This window comes from Saccopteryx leptura, chromosome 8 (assembly GCF_036850995.1).
Source record: "Saccopteryx leptura isolate mSacLep1 chromosome 8, mSacLep1_pri_phased_curated, whole genome shotgun sequence".
In the NCBI taxonomy this organism is placed as follows: domain Eukaryota; kingdom Metazoa; phylum Chordata; class Mammalia; order Chiroptera; family Emballonuridae; genus Saccopteryx; species Saccopteryx leptura.
In genome coordinates, this window is record NC_089510.1 from 1,876,901 (window position 1) to 1,895,976 (window position 19,076).

Genomic DNA, 19,076 nt, shown 5'->3' on the forward strand with positions numbered 1-19,076 from the left:
GGTGCCCCAGAGGAGTTCAGAGGTCCTGTGTCGTGAGTGAGAGGACCTAGAAGGAGTGACAGGGAACGTTTGAAGGTTGTTTTGTTTTTTTTTTAAATGTTTCCATTGATTTGAGAGACGGAGAGAGGAAGGGAGGGAGGAATGGGGGGAGAGAGAGAGAGAGAGAGAGAGAGAGTAGGAGAAGCATTAACTTATTGTTCCACTGGCTTGCTCCATCTAGTTGTGCACTCATCAGTTGCTTCTCGAATGTGCCCTGACTGGAGATCGAACCCATGACTTCTTTCCACCCCCTCAGGCCACCCTGCCAGGGCCTGAGGGGTTTCAAGCTAGCGAACACCATCCGGGTTCTATTTTACTGTGGTCACCGACAGGGGAGTGCTGTGGAAGACAGACTGTAGATTGTTGGCGATGGGTGTCAGGAAGGAATTGAGGAACCTGAAGAAAGCCGTGGACAGTTTCCGGAGGTGTTCGGAAGGTGGCATGGACAGGTGTTGGTGACTTGTTTTGGGGGGACGAGGTAGAACAAGGAGTCTGCTTGGATTTCTGACTTAGGAAGGAAGAAGGCAAGAATGAATGGGGGTCCTGTCAACCAAGACAGGAAGTAAAGAAAAGCCAGTTGTAACAGGGGGTTAGAGGAAGACCAGGGAAGCCTGGCAGGACAGCTGCTTTGCTTCTGAACTTGCTGCATTTGAGGTGCTTATGAAACACCCAGGTAGACCTAAGCAAGTGAGATTGCAGGTGTAGAGTTCAGAGCGGGGGCTGGGAGACAGGTATTTGAAAGTCATCGGCATAGAGAGGTCATTGTCAAAACCAGCATTTTCTTTTGAGTATTGGTGTTCTGCTCATTTAAATACTACTTATAGGCCCTGGCAGGTTGGCTCAGTGGTAGAGCGTTAGCCCGGCATGTGGATGTCCTGGGTTTGATTCCCAGTCAGGGCACACAGGAAAAGTGCCCATCTGCTTCTCCACCCCTCCCCTTCTCACCTTTCTTTCTCCCTCTCTCTCTCTCTCTCTCTCTCTCTTCTCCTCCCCTCCTGCAGCCATGGCTCAATTGGAGTGAGTTGGCCCTGGGTGCAGAGGATGGCTCCATGGTCTCTGACTCAGGCATTAAAAATAGCTCAGTTCCCAAGCAACGGAGCAACACCCCAGATGGGCAGAGCATGGCCCCCTAGTAGGCTTGCGGGATGGGGATGGATCCTGGTTGGGGCGCATGTGAGTGTCTCTCTCTGCCTCCCCTCCTCTAACTGAATAAAATAAGAGAAGAAGAAGAAAAATACTACTTACATTTCAAAGATCTGAAATGCCACAATCTCCCTTCCTTACTTCCCTTCACCATGCGTTGACTCTGGCAGGTACACCCCTCCTCATGGGTGTTTTTTTTTCTCCTTGGCCATTCAGGAAAATTTGAACCTGGCCCTGAATTCCGCCTCGGCCATCGGCTGCACGGTGGTCAACATCGGCGCGCAGGACCTCAAGGAGGGAAAGCCGCACCTGGTGTTGGGGCTCCTCTGGCAGATCATCAAAGTGGGCCTGTTTGCGGACATCGAGCTCTCCAAGAACGAAGGTACGGTCAGCAGCAGCAGCAGCAGCAGCAGCACGTGCAGCTCCGGGACGCACGCCTGCAGCAAAGCGCGCTGACGTGTGGCATCCCCCCCCCTCTCCCTTCCTCCCCGCAGCTCTGATCGCCTTGCTGAGTGACGGGGAGGAGCTGGAGGAGCTGATGAAGCTGTCGCCCGAGGAGCTGCTGCTGCGCTGGGTGAACTACCACCTGACCAACGCGGGCTGGCACACCATCAACAACTTCAGCCAGGACATCAAGGTGCTGTCGTCACGCTCAAACGTGCCACATCAAGCCAGGGTGCAGGAGGGTGCAAAAGCAATTCGTCCCCCGGGGCACGGTGTAGGATGCAGAATTTTGTACTTCTCTGAGAGTTATCCTCTACAAAATCTTATATTTTTAAAAAAACTGGGGCCCTGGCCAGTGGTAGAGCATCTGCCTGGCATGTGGATGTCCCGGGTTCGATCCACAGTCAGGGTACCCGGAAAAGTGACCATTTATTTCTGTTCTCCCTCTCCCCTTTCTCTCCCTCTTCTCCTCTTGCAGCCAGTGGCTCGGTTGTTCTGAACATCAGCCTCAGGCATTAAAAATAGCTTGGTTGATTCGAGCATTGGCCCCAGATGGATGTCACTGGGTGGATCCTGGTCAGGATGTATGTGGGAGTCTGTCTTACTATCTCCCCTCCTTTTACTTAAAAAAGAAAAGCTGTACTTCATACTGGACAATACATTCTCTCACCAGGACACATGGGGCAGTGGGCCCACAGTGCCAGTGAGGACACACCCAGACTAGAATGATGTAACCAGGCATTTTTTAGTTTCAAAATTAAGGCCTATTCAAAATCTTCACATGCAAGTTCTCACCACTTTTCTGAGTTCATCACCAGGTAGTTAACGCAGGTTCACTGATGAATTGCTCTCAACGTAACTCTATGCAACAACCATGCCAATAACTTTTCTTCTGTATTTTGCGTAACGATGATTTTTTTAAAAGTGGTACCTTGTACCTGTCATGTTCACAATGGTCATTTTCAAGGCACTGGAAGACGAAGACATTTTTAAGTGATACCAAAAGTAAAGCTTTTTAGTCGGCTGGAGGAAGTAGGCTTTCCTCCCGTGCTCCGCCCCAGCTCTCCTCTTGACCAGTCTAAGGAAGACTGCCCTCAGAACCTGAGCTCCTACATTGCATTCAGGGCCGCAGTAATGCAGGCAGTTACAGAATACATTGAGATTTGCTTCTTGGTGAAGCCACGTTAATTTATTTTATTTTATTCTTTTTAATTTATTCATTTTTAAATTTAATTTTTATTTTATTTTTAGCAATTGAGAGAGAGAGAGACAGACAGGGATAGAGGGACAGGAAGGGAGAGAGATGAGAAGCATCAACTTGTTGTGGCTCCTTAGTTGTTCATTGACTGCTTTCTCATATGTGCCTTGTCCGGGGGGCTCCAGCTGAGCCAGTGATTCCTTCCTCAAGCCAGAGACTTCAGGGTCTCGAACCTGGGTCCTCAGCATCCCAGGTCGACCCTCTATCCACTGCGCCACCGCCTGGTCAGGGTAATTTATTTCTTAAGTGGAGTTGAGTTTCAGTATAGTTCCAATTTATGCTTTGAATGACACATAACAATGTCCAAAATGTTAAAGTAATTTCGGTCACCTGAGCCTTCCACGGACATGGGTGTACATTACCCTTGTTCACGTGGCCCCAGGTAGGAGAGGAGTTTGGGCTTTGATGATAAAAGTGCAGCATCTTTCTCTGATTCTCACGGTTCAGCTTTTCCTTTTCTTTATTTCCTACCCTTTTTGGTGTCTTCCATCTCTCTTGCTCGAATTTTTGTCATTCAGTCAACAAACACTGTGTCCGCCTTGGCGCAGTTGAGCGGGATTCCCCGTGATGAACGTTCCATTCCGCCAACGGGCTCTCGCCCGCACTCTCGCGTACAGAAGGCTGGCGTACCTTCTACGCCTGATTTGCCACCAAGCAGCACACATGGGATATTCTCATCTTTTACTGTTAAAAGCAGCCTAGCTGGGGGTTTCAGCTTCTGATGGTCCCGGCTGGGCTCACTGAGTCTGCGTCCTGCTGTGAGCTGGGCTGGCCCGGGACGCGGGCAGGGGCGCGGTCATGTGTCTGGTGGCTCTGCTTGTCCTGGAGGCCTCTGTCCACATGACCAGCTTGGGCGTCCTCACAGCATGAGGGTCCCAGACCTTGGACTTGGGAGTTCCAAGTGGAAACGCTTCAGGCTTCGCTTAAGAAGTTCTGGAAGCCCCAGAACTGCACTCTGACCGCATTCCACTGGTGGGAGCAAGTCGCAAGTCCAGTCTGAGTCAAATGGGGAGGGCTGGTTAACGGGAGGGGCCCCCGTGTACGCACCAGGACGCGTGTGCCAGCCACATCTTTGGATGTGACTTCATTGAACCATTTGTTACCGGGTGGTGACATTCTCGAGAATCAAGGGAAGGCTCTCAAGAGATAATACTTAACCCTGACGGTCAGCGGGACGTACAAATGAACAAGGCGAGGAAGGGTATGTTCCAGGGCGGGGAACAGCATTCCTGGAAGCTCTGAAGGGCAGAGTCGCATCGCGCCCTCAGAAACCCACAGGGAATCAGTCCGGTGAATAGTTCTCTTCTGTTCTTCGGGACAAGGGCTTTTTCCAAAGGGGAAGTTTGAGCACTTCCCCCCCTCGCCCCGAAGTCCCGTGACGATGTTATTCATTTAAAAACTTCCATTTCCTCTCTTTTCCTCGAAGGATTCGAGAGCCTATTTTCACCTGCTGGATCAGATCGCACCCCGAGGGGACCGGGATGACGGGCCTGCCATCCCCATCGACCTTTCAGGGTTTAATGTGAGTCCACTGTTTCATTAAAAGTGTTTTTAAAGTTTTGGTAAAAGAAGCATAAGATGAAATTGGTGACCATTTTAGCCATTGCTTGGTGAGCAGGACGGGGGCCTTGAGCTGTTCCCACTGGGTGCAGCCGCTGCCACCACCGTCCGGGTCTAGAACTCCTTCCACCTTCCCGTAGTGAGACCTGCCCCCGGCTGTGACCCCCCATTGCTCTGGCCCCCAGGTCCCTGAATCTGACTCGTGAGGACAGTCGAATCTAGACTGCCGTTGTCCACAGGGAGCATTCCCGGTGGGGTCCTCAGCCCTCCCTTCACGCTTGGTCTTGGGAAGCTTTTTCACGCCTTAAGCTGCCAGTCTCCGTGCCGCGTCATCTGGTTGTCACGGCAGAAGGGAGTGGCAGACGTCCAGCCTTGAGTGTGTGCGGGACCAACCCTGTATCTGTAGGTCCTTTTCCCTGCGATGTAGCTGGAACTCACGGAGTGTCTCTGTGGCCATCGCTGTGTCCGAGGAAGGGGGCCACAAGCCAGTGTGAGATCGCTAAGCAATGGAGTGCCATTGCTTCCAACTGCTGTGCCGAGACACGTACCATAAAAGGTGACAATCCCTACTGTTTATGGCGTGGAAGGGCTCACACAGACCCTCATCCAAGTAACACAGTTCCCAGGACGCCCGTTCTTCCAGCCTACGTTGTCAGTGCCAGGGATGGCTCTGTCTAAACATCATGATCCGTTCAGGCGATACCGTTTGTATGGAAATCTATCAAGCACTTAAAAGTACAACATTCACAATATTTAGTTTAAAAGGCCACGTAAGTCATTCCTCCATCGTATTCCACATTATTGTAATGAAACATCTTAAGAGAGCTCGTATTGGAAAATGATGCAAATGTGCCAATTAGTTTGAATAAAAAATATTAGGAGCTTAAAAAATAAACATGTAAAATTTCAGACATATTCAGAAGTGAAGGGACTTAGTAAACCGGAGTACCACGTGTGCACACCCCAGGTTCAACAGCGATCAACCTCGTGGCTTGTGTTTTCAGTTTTACCATCTGCCAAATCTCCTTTCTCTCCCATGTTATTTTGAAGCAAATTCTAGACATCGTGTCTTTTCATCAATAAGTATTTCAGTATGTATTTTCCAAAAGATAAAGACACTTAAAATAGATCCACCATACTTTATTTCACCCGTAAATATTAACAATCATCCATCATATCATCTCAATAGCCAGTCAACATTGACACATCCCGTTGGCTCATAAATGTCAGATTTGCCTTTTTAAAGTTTATTTGGGGTAAGATCTAAATGAGGTGCCCACGTCGGGCTTTGTTGATGTTTACCTTAGCAAGGTTTTATTGCTGCTTAACAGCATTACACCTATCAGTGTTCTGATGTCTTTTCCTCTTACTTCTCTGCAAGTCTGCTGCCCTGAATTAGATACGGCGTAATTCGTGTATGATATACTGTCATCGTGGGCTCATATCCATTTGTTCATTTGTTTATTCGTTCTTTTGGGGGAGGGGTGTGGGGAGGTGGATAATGAGAATATTCCAGAGTTAGATAGTGGTCGTGGTTTTACGCCTTTATAAATATACGGAAAATCACTTAACTGTATACTTGAAAAGGGTGCATTTTGTGGGAGGGGAATGACAGATATTAAAAGTGCTTGCATGTCCTTTATCTAATTATGAGAAGAGGGCGTTAGACACATTCCGGTGGAAGGACATGCTACAAAATAACTGGTAAAGAGTATCCCAGGACTGACTCCGCAAGTGCCCCGCTTATGAAGGTAAAAAATAGAAGTCCTAGGAACTTCCGATCTGACGCAGATCAGAAGACACCAAGGAAACATGAGAACGGAGTATCTTTTGTTTGTAGTTGTTGGTGTTGAGATTGTAACGCGCCCCTCGGAACTCTCAACCCGACAATGGAAGCGAAGACCATGGCGTTAAATTCCGTTTTAGCTCCGCAGTTCTGTCCTGGCCGCCCCTCTGCCTTCCCTGACTGTGATCGTGGGCGCCTTGCATCTTAAGGTCACCGTTTTTTTGTGTGTTTTTTTTTGCTTTTCTGCTTTTTTTTTTCTTCAACCAAATATCAATAGATCCCTTGCAAAATTAAGTTATTTTACTTCTCAACTCTGCCTCAAGTTGATCGCGTTCTGCTTACATGTCTAGTCCTTACTTTGAACATTGTGTATTCCGAAGTCGCTCACGCTGCTGTACGTCGCTCTGTGGACCTAACAGTCTGTGTATCGACTCCCCTGTGGATAATCACCTGCTTTGTTTCCATGGGGTCTTTCTTGCTATTGTGGAAGGTGGTTGTTCCTTCTGATTTTAATATTCTTTTAAATTAAAATATAATGTCACCCAACTTGTTTTCATTGAGAAAAGAGTCTATTGAAAATATCATTTGGGACAGAATGGGTGAGAAAAACTGAGCCTCTGAACCAGCGGGCGACTGGAGTACGTGGCCTTGGTCAAGCTCCCTGTAGTTGGATCTGCAGCGGGAGCTTCCTGATACAGTGTTGCAGAGTTCTGTCGAGTATCTCAGCAAGGAGGGTGGAATACTACTCTGAGCCCAGGCAGCAGACTCAGAGACTTACTCCTGTCGATTGATTTAAAAGAAACGGGGACGTTGCTTTCGAGTTCCTGCCCATTCTGGCCTCACATTTCGCGCCGCGGTTAGATAGATGCGTACCCGGGAAGAGTCGCAGTGGCTTCTAAATATGTAAATCAGGAAAAAAGTTTAACCTTGACCCTTTCCATCTCGTTGTTTAGGAGAAAAATGACCTGAAGCGTGCTGGGTTCATGCTTCAAGAAGCCGACAAGCTGGGCTGCAGACAGTTCGTCACTCCCGCAGATGTGGTTTCAGGCAACCCTAAGCTTAATTTAGCGTTTGTAGCTAATCTGTTTAACACATACCCATGCCTACACAAGCCCGATAATAATGACATCGATATGAATTTACTGGAAGGTACGTTCTTCCTGCCTCTACTGGATACACGGTGTGTGTCTCCTTGTGGTCTCGTCCTGCCTCACTGCTGGAGGTAGGGGAGGGGGGCCGGGGGAGGGGGGGGGACGTATTTTACTGTCTGTAGGTCTGTGCGTCCCGTCAGACATTCAAGTTCCAGAAAGTTGCTGTTGGTGTTGGCTAGAAGAGAGGGCTGGGGTAACTCTTACTTGTCTGTCATTTCTTTGTAAGACGATAGTGAAAACTGTCATACGTGAAAAATATCCTCTTCAATGACCACATAACATAACTCCACCACGCAGATGGACAATGAATTATCTATTGGAAAGAAAAAAATCATAATTATTCGTAGCTTCTTTTCTCCTTTGAAAGCTACAGTTTTTGACTCCAGTATTGTCCTCTTTTTTTTTAATGTTTTTAGTGTACGTGAAAAAAAAATTGATGATATTCATGACTTGTCTTGTGTGGGGGCTATTGTTATCTGTCTCATAATTGATAATACTTTCCTGTTTTGCTTCGTGAAATGCAGATCTGACCCCTCCTAATGTAGGTACTGTATTTAGTACTTTCCTATACTCTATCATATATTCCTTCTGAATGCTCTTTTTTAAATTAGAACCATGTATTCTTTCTGTCTGGGTTGATTTTTTTTTTTTTTTTTTGCATTGTTCATGCTGTGTTTTTATTTTTATTTTTTTCAGTCTTAATATGCCTAAAGAATGCATGATGACAAGCAAGAAACACAAATGAAACGTAATTAGACTAGCGGAGCGTAGCTTGATATTTTGTCAATTCCCCACCTGACATGCCTTCCGCGATGGTGGGATGGCATCGCTGTAAACACATTAGCGATCAGTATGGACAGTTGGGTTCTGTGGTTTGATGTGAAAGCCTTTATCACTCTCCTGTAAACACACAAACCTCTTGTATCGCCAGCCGTCTTGGAAAAGATCTGCGGAGGATCTACCGCACAGAGGGTTTTGTTTGTTTCTCCGGCTGTATTTTGTTGACTGAATGTCACTGAAGCCTACAATATATGAATCATCATAATGACAGATACATTCTCTGTATCTAGTTCTTTCTCCTGCACCCTGTCTCCTGCAGCCTCTCTCCTCTTCTCTCCCCCTTTCCCACCCTCTCGCTCACACGCTTACCAAAACCCACATGAGCGTCAAGCAGCCTTGGTGGGGGGCAGCCGTCAGAGGTGGGAGGAGAGGGCGGTCCTAAACCACACCCGCTGGTGGCCCTGGTTTGGAGAAGGCAGTCCTCAAGTCAGGACCCTGCTTGGTGGGGAGAATTGGATGATTCAGTGTTCGTCCACGCACGCTTCTCATTTCTCCCCTCGTGAGACAGAACGAGTTAGTTTCATGATCCTTTCTTTTTGACCGACACAGCCAGAGTTCCAATGTGTCTCTTTATAATTACAGGGTTTTTTGTTTGTTTGTTTGTTTGTTTAGTCATGAAGTTTCAGAGTTAGCAAATACGTTCTCTTAAGGCATACGACTGATTCAGTCCACTCTCTCTGAGGCCCAGTAAGATAAAATCGGGACTTTCTTCCTCCACTCAGCTCACTAAGAGGGAGGCTAGAGAGAAAAACGTGGATGTTTCAGCGGAGACATTTAGGGTGAGGAGTGAGCACTTCTGAAAAATGAAACAGGAAAGGAAGACGGCTGCGTTTTTACGCGTCTGGGAGCTTTCCGAGTTCCTCCATGGCTGGCGTGAGAAAGCATTGTTTAGAGGGGCATATTAAACATGACCTGCTTCTTTTAGTCCCCAGATTCTTGCTGGATTTTCTTCTCTGACTTGCTCATTCTCCTGTTTGTAGCGTTTGAATTCTTTTGCTAGTGTTCAGCATGCTTTTGGAATTTTTCAGTGTGCACCGGATTGCTAAATATTTCCATTAGTCCGTTAGTATTTACTAATATGTATACAAGCAAGCATACCATGGGAAATATTTATCAATCATCTTTATTTAGAACTTATGTATGTCCTGATACATCTGCCGAAATGTATTTGACTTTGACTGTCATTGGAATTTTTTTTTTTCCTCTGTAAATTTGTGTTCCTGGATCCTTACAAAGTTTGAAGCTTGACCTTAAGAAATCCCATATTCATATATTAGTATGTCCTCATTGGCAAAGCATTTTATTGTATGGACTCAAGGGACATTGGAAGCCCAGCTAAATATTAAACCTTCCTATTCAATGAAGCCCAATGTGGACGCTGATGCATACAGACAGATCGTGTCAGAATTCATTTGTGGTGTCAGAAAATCCCTAGGCCACGGAATTATACTTTGTTTAATCATGGTTCCACCGTCAGATATCTGATTGACCTCTGTGAGCCTTGGTTTTCTCATACATAAAAGCAAGACTCATCATACTTCTCTCGAAGAATGACAGCATGAGTCACGATGACTTTTCGTGAACGAAAAGTGAGCATACAGTCTGTGCTCAAGTGATGGTCAGGCCGAGGGAGAGAGCACATCACCGAACATGTGGAGGGGGCTGTTTTAAATACGTTAGTTCCTGTTCTTTCGGCCTGTCTTTCATATCTTTGTTACTCTTTCTGAAACTTTTTATCAGTTGCAGATGTCAGTTTGACCCTGAAAATGAAAAGAATGTTTTACAGTTGTTGTTTTTTTCTCCTAAGATTGCTTCAGTTGTCCGCATTGCAGACAATGTTTCCAACTGGAATACAGATGTTTTGCCTTGGCTCTTGCACAAATGCACCGTGCTGCTGACTTTGAGCGTTTTTTTTTTTTTTTTACCAAAACAACTTGAAATGGTATTAGATAAATAAATGCTCACTTAAAAAAAATCTATTTTACTGTCTGGGTCTCAAAAATTAAGTAAAAAAATTATATAATTAGTTGAGAACTATAGAAAGAAATGCAGACCTCTGAAATGTATAATATTCATGGAACTTGGTCAAGAGACAATTTAGTGTCTTTTTTTTTTCTTTTTTAATTTATTTTTATTCAGTGAGAAGCAGGGACGCAGAGACAGACTCCCACATGCACCCCGACTGGGATCCACCCAGCATGCCCACCAGGGGGCGATGCTCTGCCCCTCTGGGACGTTACTCTGTTGCAATCAGAGCCATTCTAGCACCTGAGGCAGAGGCCATGGAGCCGTTCTCAGTGCCCGGGCCATCTTTGCTCCAATGGAACCTCGGCTGCGGGAGGGGAAGAGAGAGACAGAGAGAAAGGAGAGGGGGAGGGGTGGAGAAGCAGATGGGTGCTTCTCCTGTGTGCCCTGGCCGGGAATCGAACCCAGGACATCCACAGGCCAGGCTGACGCTCTACCACTGAGCCAACCGGCCAGGGCCAAGTATCTTCTTTTCAATGTTATTCACTCTATTTTCAGGCTCAGAAGAATTTAGAGATTATTTTAATTCAAAATTAAACAGTTGTCACACTATTCCTGTTTATAATTTTAAAACATCATTTGGATCTTCAGAGATGGAAATGATGTAAAAATTCTCGAATGACTAGAAAAAAAAATTTATATGCCACAAAACAAGAGATTGTGGTAGAGATTGTGTCACATGCATCAAGCTGTTGATGAGAATATGTTTATATTTATTGTCACTTTCAGAAAAGTTCAGACGTTTCCTTTGCACCCGTTCAGTAACTCTGATCAAAGAAGCCGGGTGTGGTTTCTAGAAATATTAAGGTTAACTTGGTTCTTTTTTTTTTTTAAAGGTTCTCATATAGGTTATTTATTATAAAGCGGTAGCATGATCAGTGACCTTTTTATTGCAGGCATGAGGGGAGGAAAGTGAAACCAGAAATGATGTGGTTGTATAATTGAAAGAGAGCAAGAATTCAGACAGGTTCTGGGCCATATGGAAGTATGGGGGACAGATTATTTCCTGAATAGCTGGCCCACAAAAAAACAACAATAACAGCAAAAAAAAAACAACCCACCCAGAACCTTTTAGATTTTGCAAGGTTTTGGTTTCTCCCCTGGGCCTGCGGGTTTGTCGTATCTGGGGCAGCCCGTCTGAAGACACCTGCAGGGCTGGCTCGACAGGAACGGGCCCCTGGAGCTCAGGCAGCTGTAGACTCATAGGCCCAATTGTCCCGGGAATCTCCCTGAGACAAAGTCTAGTAAGCGGCTTGCACCTGGCATCTGCTTTACAGGTGTACTGTCCACGTTTCGTTATTTTCAGGCGTCTGGCATTGAGCTGCCGGCTGGGCCATCCCATCCACTGTCCCCTAACTCTGATAGACAAACAGTACCACTAGTAGTCACTTAAGTCTCCTTGAGACCCGTGGGGGGCAGAGGGGGAGAGAACTAGAAGGCAGACAGGTCCAGAGGAGTACATCTCTCTCTCTGCTCACTTGTGTCACACAATAGCCTACGTTTCCCGTAGAAAGGATACATAAACTCTGCTCTGAGGGCACGCCCCGGTCATCACAGGTCCCGTGGTGGTGCCTGCAGGAATTTCTTCTGGAGGTGATCGTAGAGGTCTAGGGACTTGCTATGCTACAATGTGTCCCTTCTGTATTTTGAATAGGGACCGTCTAAAATAACTCAAGAAGGCTATGAAATAGTTCCGTTCCCTCATGCCCTGTTTGTACGTTACCGGGAATCCCCGTCTCCTTCCTTGCTGTTGGGTGTCATTAAAATGTTGGTTTCTGTGCCCGGCAGCGTTCCTGTGTAAGACCGTATCTGAGCAGGTGGAGTCAGACTGCTTTTCCGTGTCTGCTGAGCGCACGTGCTGATATTACCCTGACTGCTGAAACATGCCCTTTCATTGATTTTTAGCCAGTCCCTTTGCATGCAATTCAAACTGCGGCTATACGAACACAGACGTTTGGTTTGTTACTTTCTCTGGACAGAGAAACCCACGGCTCCGTAGTTGACAGACATTGAGTGAAGAGCTCTCTCGATGGAAAAATTTAGAGCCCACAGAGGCTCTCTAGACAGAGGGGAAAATGGGACGTTGGCAATGAGAGATTTTATTTTTTTTCCCCCCTAAACATTTCGTGGTATGATAGGAACCATGGCAAAGTATGGCTGGCCTGTTTGCACCTGCCTGAACTGTTTACAGTGTAGTTCCGCATTCCTTTTTGTCCTGAGTCATCAGTGTGAGCTTGTGTCCACTCTAGGAGAGAGCAAGGAAGAGCGGACGTTTCGAAACTGGATGAATTCCTTGGGGGTCAACCCCTACATTAATCACCTGTACAGGTAACTGTTTCATTGCATTTCAGCTGTATGGCTAGGATCCAGGTGTTCTAGTTTCAAGCTATAGGTATATTTACCTGAGGACATTGTATAAAAATTGTGAGAGTTTTAGCCAATGTTTAGTTTCAGAATGCTGGGAATTGGCAATGGAATGGTTTTAAAAGAAAAATATTGGCCCTGGCCAGTGGCTCAGTGGGTAGAGCATTGGCCTGGTGTATGGACATCCTGGGTTCAAATCCTGGTCAGGGCACACAAGAGAAGTGACCATCTGCTTCTCTTCCCCTTTCTCTCCCCCCATCTCTGCCTCTTTTCTTTCTGCAGGCAGTAGCTCAGTTGGTTAGAGCGTCTGCTCCAGGTGCTGAAGATAGCTCAGTTGGTCTAAGCCTATCAGCCTCAGGCACTAAAAATAGTTCAGTACTTGAGCATCAGCTTCACACAGGGTTTCTTGGAGGATCCCAGTCAGGGCACCATGAGGGAGTCTGCATCACTATCTCCCCTCCTGTCACCTTAAAAAAAAAGAAAGAAAAATATAGTATTGGTTGAAAAGATAATAATAGTTATAATTCTTTTTTGGTTTTGGGTTTTTTTTTTAATTTTTATTTTTTGGTATTTTTTCCAAAGTTAGAAGCAGGGAGGCAGTCAGACAGACTCCCGCATGCACCGGACTGGGATCCACCCGGCATGCCCACCAGGGGGCGATGCTCTGCCCATCTGGCCATTGCTCCGTTGCAGCCAGAGCCATTCTAGCACCTGAGATGGAGGCCATGGAGCTATCCTCAGTGCCCGGGACAACTTTGCTCCAATGGAACCTTGGCTGTGGGAGGGGAAGAGAGAGCGAGAGACAGAGAGAAAGGAGAGGAGGAAAGGTGGAGAAGCAGATAGGCACTTCTTCTGTGTGCCCTAACCGAGAATCAAACCCAGAACTTCCACATGGGGCTGATGCTCTACTGCTGAGCCAGCCGGCCAGGGCCTAATTATAATTCCTGATGATACAAATAGTTTGATAAAGATAATTCATCTTAACAATCTTATAATTATTGATTAGGAAAATAAATTATTTCAATTTTAACAGATTAGAGTAATAGTAATATTGTATGAATAGTTCTTATATCAATATTTTTCATTATAAGTCACATTCTATTTGTTTGCCAAAACCCTCAATTATGCCATAATTTGTTGTGTATATTTTTTCTTTTTAGTGAGAGGAGGGGAGGCAGTCAGACAGACTCCTACATGTGCCCTGACCATGATCCATCTGCCCCCACTAGGGGCTGATGCTCTGCCCATCTGGGTCTTTTGCTCCATTACAACCAGAGCCAATTTTATTTTTAGTGCCTGAGGAAGAGGCCATGGCGCCCTCCTCAGTGTCTGGGGCCAACTTCCTCCAATTGAGCCATGGCTACAGGAGGAGAGGAGAAGAGAGAGAGAGAGAGAGAGAGAGAGAGAGAAAGGGGGAAGGGTGGAGAAGAAGATGGTTGCTTCTCCTGTGTGCCCTGACTGAGAATCAAACCCAGGACGTCCATAGGCCGACGCTCTATCACTGAGCCAACTGGCCAGGGCTGGATGCCTCCCTCTTAACCCTCATTATTTAACATGAATGGCTGCCTCCTGAGTTAGCTATTGTGATTTTTGTGTAGTTATTGTTTTAAAGTTTTAAAAACCATGATACATAAGCAGTACGTAAGCTCCATTCCCACTGTACAGGCTCCGGGAAACGAGTATGTAGGATAAAACATAACACGAGAGTCCAGCCCTTACGCTTCTTGTGCTCCTTTCTTTCCTGCCCAGAGATCATCGCTCTTAACAGCCCATAGAACATATAGGTATTGAAATACTCTTAATTTTGAAAACAAATTTAATAAATAATACACCATGCCATGTTGACCGCATGCTTTTTCTTTTTAATTGCATATACAGTGTGTCCGTAAAGTCATGGTGCACTTTTGACCGGTCACAGGAAAGCAACAAAAGACAATAGAAATGTGAAATCTGCACCAAATAAAAGGAAAACTCTCCCAGTTTCATACCTATTCAGTGCAGTTCGATGTGGGCTCACGCACAGATTTTTTAGGGCTCCTTAGGTAGCTATCTTGTATAGCCTCTACAGCAGGGGTCCCCAAACTACGGCCCACGGGCTGCATGCGGCCCCCTGAGGCCATTTATCCAGCCCCCGCCGCACTTTCGGAAGAGCACCTCTTTCATTGGTGGTCAGTGAGAGGAGCATAGTTCCCATTGAAATACTGGTCAGTTTGTTGATTTAAATTCACAGTTCCTGTTTTGTTTTTTTACTTTAAAATAAGATATGTGCAGTGTGCATAGGGATTTGTTCATAGTTTTTTTTTATAGTCCGGCCCTCCAACGGTCTGAGGGACAGTGAACTGGCCCCCTGTGTAAAAAGTTTGGGAACCCCTGCTCTACAGACTCATCACTCACTGATGGCCTACCAGAATGGGGTTTCTCCACCAAACTGCCGGTTTCCTTCAATTGCTTATCTCACCGAGTAATCTTATTCCTATGTGGTGGCGCTTCGTTATAAACACACCGATATTCACATTGCACTTTGGTCACGGATTCGAATTTAGCGAGCCACAGAACACACTGAACTTTCCTCTGTACCGTCCACATCTCGACTGGCATGGCCGTGGGCTGCTCCGCTGTATACACGGTATTACATCATCATCTGCGCATGCCACATGCTGCCACATCATCCTACAGAAACTGGGAGGGTTTTCCTTTTATTTGGTGCAGATTTCACAGTTCTATCATCTTTTGTTGCTTTCCTGTGACCGGTCAAAAGTGCACCATGACTTTACAGACACACTGTATGTTTGTAAAGCTTTTCATGTCGGAGCTTGGGAATCCACCCTTCTAATGGTGGCCCTGGAGTCCATGGTATGTAGGCTGTTCAGCAGCCGTCGACCACCTGGTATTTAAGTTGTTTCCAAATTTATATATCCTATGGCAACGAATGTCCTTGTACATATAATGTCTAGGTTTGTAAAGATCTATGAAAAAATTTCAGACAGATTCCTAGATTAGGAGTTCTGGGTCAAATGGTGTGTATATCCCGTCACTTCTCGAAGCATTTAGTGGACCCGGCTGTCCTTGGAAGGATGTAAGTCCATCTCTGGTGTGTTTCATCAGATTTGGTGGTCCCACCCTTTCTCCGCCCTCACCCTCTGTTTCTCCCGTTCCAGTGACCTCTCCGACGCCCTGGTGATCTTCCAGCTCTATGAGATGATCCGTGTGCCCGTCAACTGGAGCCACGTCAACAAGCCTCCTTACCCCGCCCTCGGGGGGAACATGAAGAAGGTGAATGACCATAGTGACCGTGGCTGTGAAAGCCGCACACACACACACAGACACAGACACACACACACACAGATACACACAGACACAGAGACACACACACAGATACACACACAGATACACACACACACACACAGACACACACACACACAGACACACACAGACACACACACAGACACACACACACACACACAGACACACACAGACACAGAGACACACACACAGATACACACACAGATACACACACACACATACACACAGATACACACACACAGACACACACACAGACACACACACAGACACACACAGACACACACACAGACAGACACACACAGACACAGAGACACACACACAGATACACACACACAGACACACACACACAGACACAGAGACACACACACAGATACACACACACAGACACACACACACAGACACACACACAGACACACACAGACACAGAGACACACACACAGATACACACACAGATACACACACACACAGACACACACACACAGACACACACACACAGACACACACAGACACAGAGACACACACACAGATACACACACAGATACACACACACACAGACACACACAGACACAGAGACACACACACAGATACACACACAGATACACACACACACAGACACACACAGACACACACACAGACACAGAGACACACACACAGATACACACACAGACAGACACACAGACACACACACACACACAGACACACACAGACACACACAGACACACACAGACACAGAGACACACACACAGATACACACACAGATACACACACACACAGACACACACAGACACACACACAGACACACACACAGACACACACAGACACACACACAGACACACACACACACACATAAAAAAAGTATGAAAAATATAATAGAAGGTTGTGTTTAACATTTAACAACTCAAATTGGGAAGGCACGTGCTATTCGTGCACATTTTTTTAAAATCAAAGTCAACATGAAGAGACAAGTAAAAAAAGGTGAACGATTATCTCATTGGAATGATATAGAAATTACAAGGAAAAAATGGCATAGCAAATTACATATACATTTTAAACTTCTGGCTACAAAAGTAAATACCATAGCAAAATTAAAAAGCAAACAATAGACACAGTAAACATGGAAACATATTTGCAACAAATGTGACAAGTAGTTAGTATGCTCTACATATAAACAGTCGTACAAATCAACTTCTAAAACTGGCTTGCTAGTAGTAAAATGATAATAGCCGAATGGGACAGTGACCGATAGGAGTGACCAATTTACAAGACAAGAAGGAACGATGGATAATACATATGAAAACTTGTTCGTCCATGATAGAGAAGTGCAATTTAAAATAAGAAACAATTAACAAAAATAATAAGATGAGAAAGAATTGCATGGCACTGCATCCAGTGTTAGAAGTGTTTGTATAATCTTTCTAGATTCCATTTGGAAATACGTAGCAGTAATCTGCAAAACGTCCTTTGATTTAATCATTTCAGTTATTATCAATCCTGGTGAAATATTCAGAAGGACAGGAAGTCGTGTACCAAACTACTCATCATAGCAATATTTACAGAGCAAAGAAAAAAAATGAAAATAATTTAGCTGTTCCATAATGAGTTACTAGTAAATTAGGATATACCCATAAGATGAAGGGAAATGCACCATTGAAAAACAGCATTTTTAGAATTTTAGGAATAGTGATATGGAACTGAGCAGAATACAAAATAGCATATATGCGTATGAATCTATTTTGTTTAAAGCACACACACAGAGGCTTGCAGTTAAAAAGGACATGTCGTTGATGCCCTGGCCAGTTGGCTCAGTGGTAGAGTGTCGGCCTGGCATGCAGGAGTCCCGGGTTCAATTCCTGGCCAGGGCACACAGGAGAAGCGCCCATCTGCTTCTCCACCCTTCCCCCTCTCCTTCCTCTCTGTCTCTCTCTTCCCCTCCCGCAGCCAAGGCTCCATTGGAGCAAAGTTGGCCCGGGCGCTGAGGATGGCACCATGGCCTCTGCCTTAGGCGCTAGAATGGCCCCAGTTACAATGGAGTGATGCCCCAGATGGGCAGAGCATCACCCCCTGGTGGGCATGCCGGGTGGATCCCGGTCGGGCGCATGCGGGAGTCTGTCTGACTGCCTCCCCGTTTCCAACTTCAGAAAAATACAAAAAAAACCCCACAAAAAACAAAAAGGGCCCTGGCCGGTTGGCTCAGCGGTAGAGCATCAGCCTGGCATGCTGGGGACCCAGGTTTGATTCCCTGCCAGGGCACACAGGAGAAGCGCCCATCTGCTTCTCCACCCCCCCCTTTCTCTCTGTCTCTCTTCCCCTCCCACAGCCAAGGCTCCATTGGAGCAAAGATGGCCCGGGTGCTGGGGATGGCTCCTTGACCTCTGCCCCAGGCGCTAGAGTGGCTCTGGTCGCGGCAGAGCGACGCCCCGGAGGGGCAGAGCATAGCCCCCTAGTGGGCAGAGCATCGCCCCTGGTGGGCGTGCCGGGTGGATCCCGGTTGGGCGCATGCGAGAGTCTGTCTGACTGTCTCTCCCCGTTTCCAGCTTCAGAAAAATACAAAAACAAACAAACAAAAAAAACAAACAAAACAAAACAACAAAAAAGGACATGTCGTCTTCGCCTCTCTAGAATGAATAGGTATTAATAAACTTTATACTTTAAAAAAAACTAAAAATAAGACTAAGGAAATGCATCATGATATTAAAATTAGTGGAATGAGGAGTATAATTTTAAGAAATTTCTATTCATATTTTTCAGTATTTCTAGTGATTAGACTTGCCTACACTTTAAGTTTTATTTGATTTGCCTACAATTCTAATCATGGAACCAATTTTACTGAAGTGTTTCACGAAGAACTGTCAGGTGCAAAATGTAGCAGGAAAACAAAAATTGAACGAGTCGTTATACCTGAAACATTTTTTTTTGTATTTTTTGAAGTGAGAAGTGTGACAGACTCCCACATGTGCCCGACCAGGATCCACCAGGCATGTCCACCAGGGGACGATGCTCTGCCCATCTGGGGCGTTGCTCCTTTATAACTGGTGCCATTCTAGCGCCTGAGGCAGAGGCCATGGAGCCGTTCTCAGCACCTGGGCCAACTTTGCTCCAATGGAGCCTTGGCTGCGGGAGGAGAAGAGAGAGGGGGAGAAAGGAGAGGGTGAAGGGTGAAGAA

At 46.0% G+C, this 19,076-nt stretch overlaps 1 protein-coding gene and 1 long non-coding RNA gene across 3 annotated transcripts in view; both read left to right on the forward strand.

Moving 5' to 3' along the window:
- Window positions 1-19,076, forward strand: part of LOC136379798 (uncharacterized) — a 555,021-nt gene that overhangs the window by 525,783 nt on the left and 10,162 nt on the right. The gene's annotated exons all lie outside the window — the stretch shown is intronic.
- PLS1 (plastin 1) overlaps window positions 1-19,076 on the forward strand; it is a 112,517-nt gene that overhangs the window by 84,970 nt on the left and 8,471 nt on the right. For both annotated transcript variants that reach the window (XM_066347356.1, XM_066347355.1), the window contains exons 7-12: window positions 1,399-1,564; window positions 1,677-1,819; window positions 4,311-4,406; window positions 7,184-7,379; window positions 12,496-12,574; window positions 15,769-15,883. In XM_066347356.1, coding sequence (XP_066203453.1) covers window positions 1,399-1,564; window positions 1,677-1,819; window positions 4,311-4,406; window positions 7,184-7,379; window positions 12,496-12,574; window positions 15,769-15,883 — 795 coding nt within the window. The remainder of the gene's footprint in view (window positions 1-1,398; window positions 1,565-1,676; window positions 1,820-4,310; window positions 4,407-7,183; window positions 7,380-12,495; window positions 12,575-15,768; window positions 15,884-19,076) is intronic.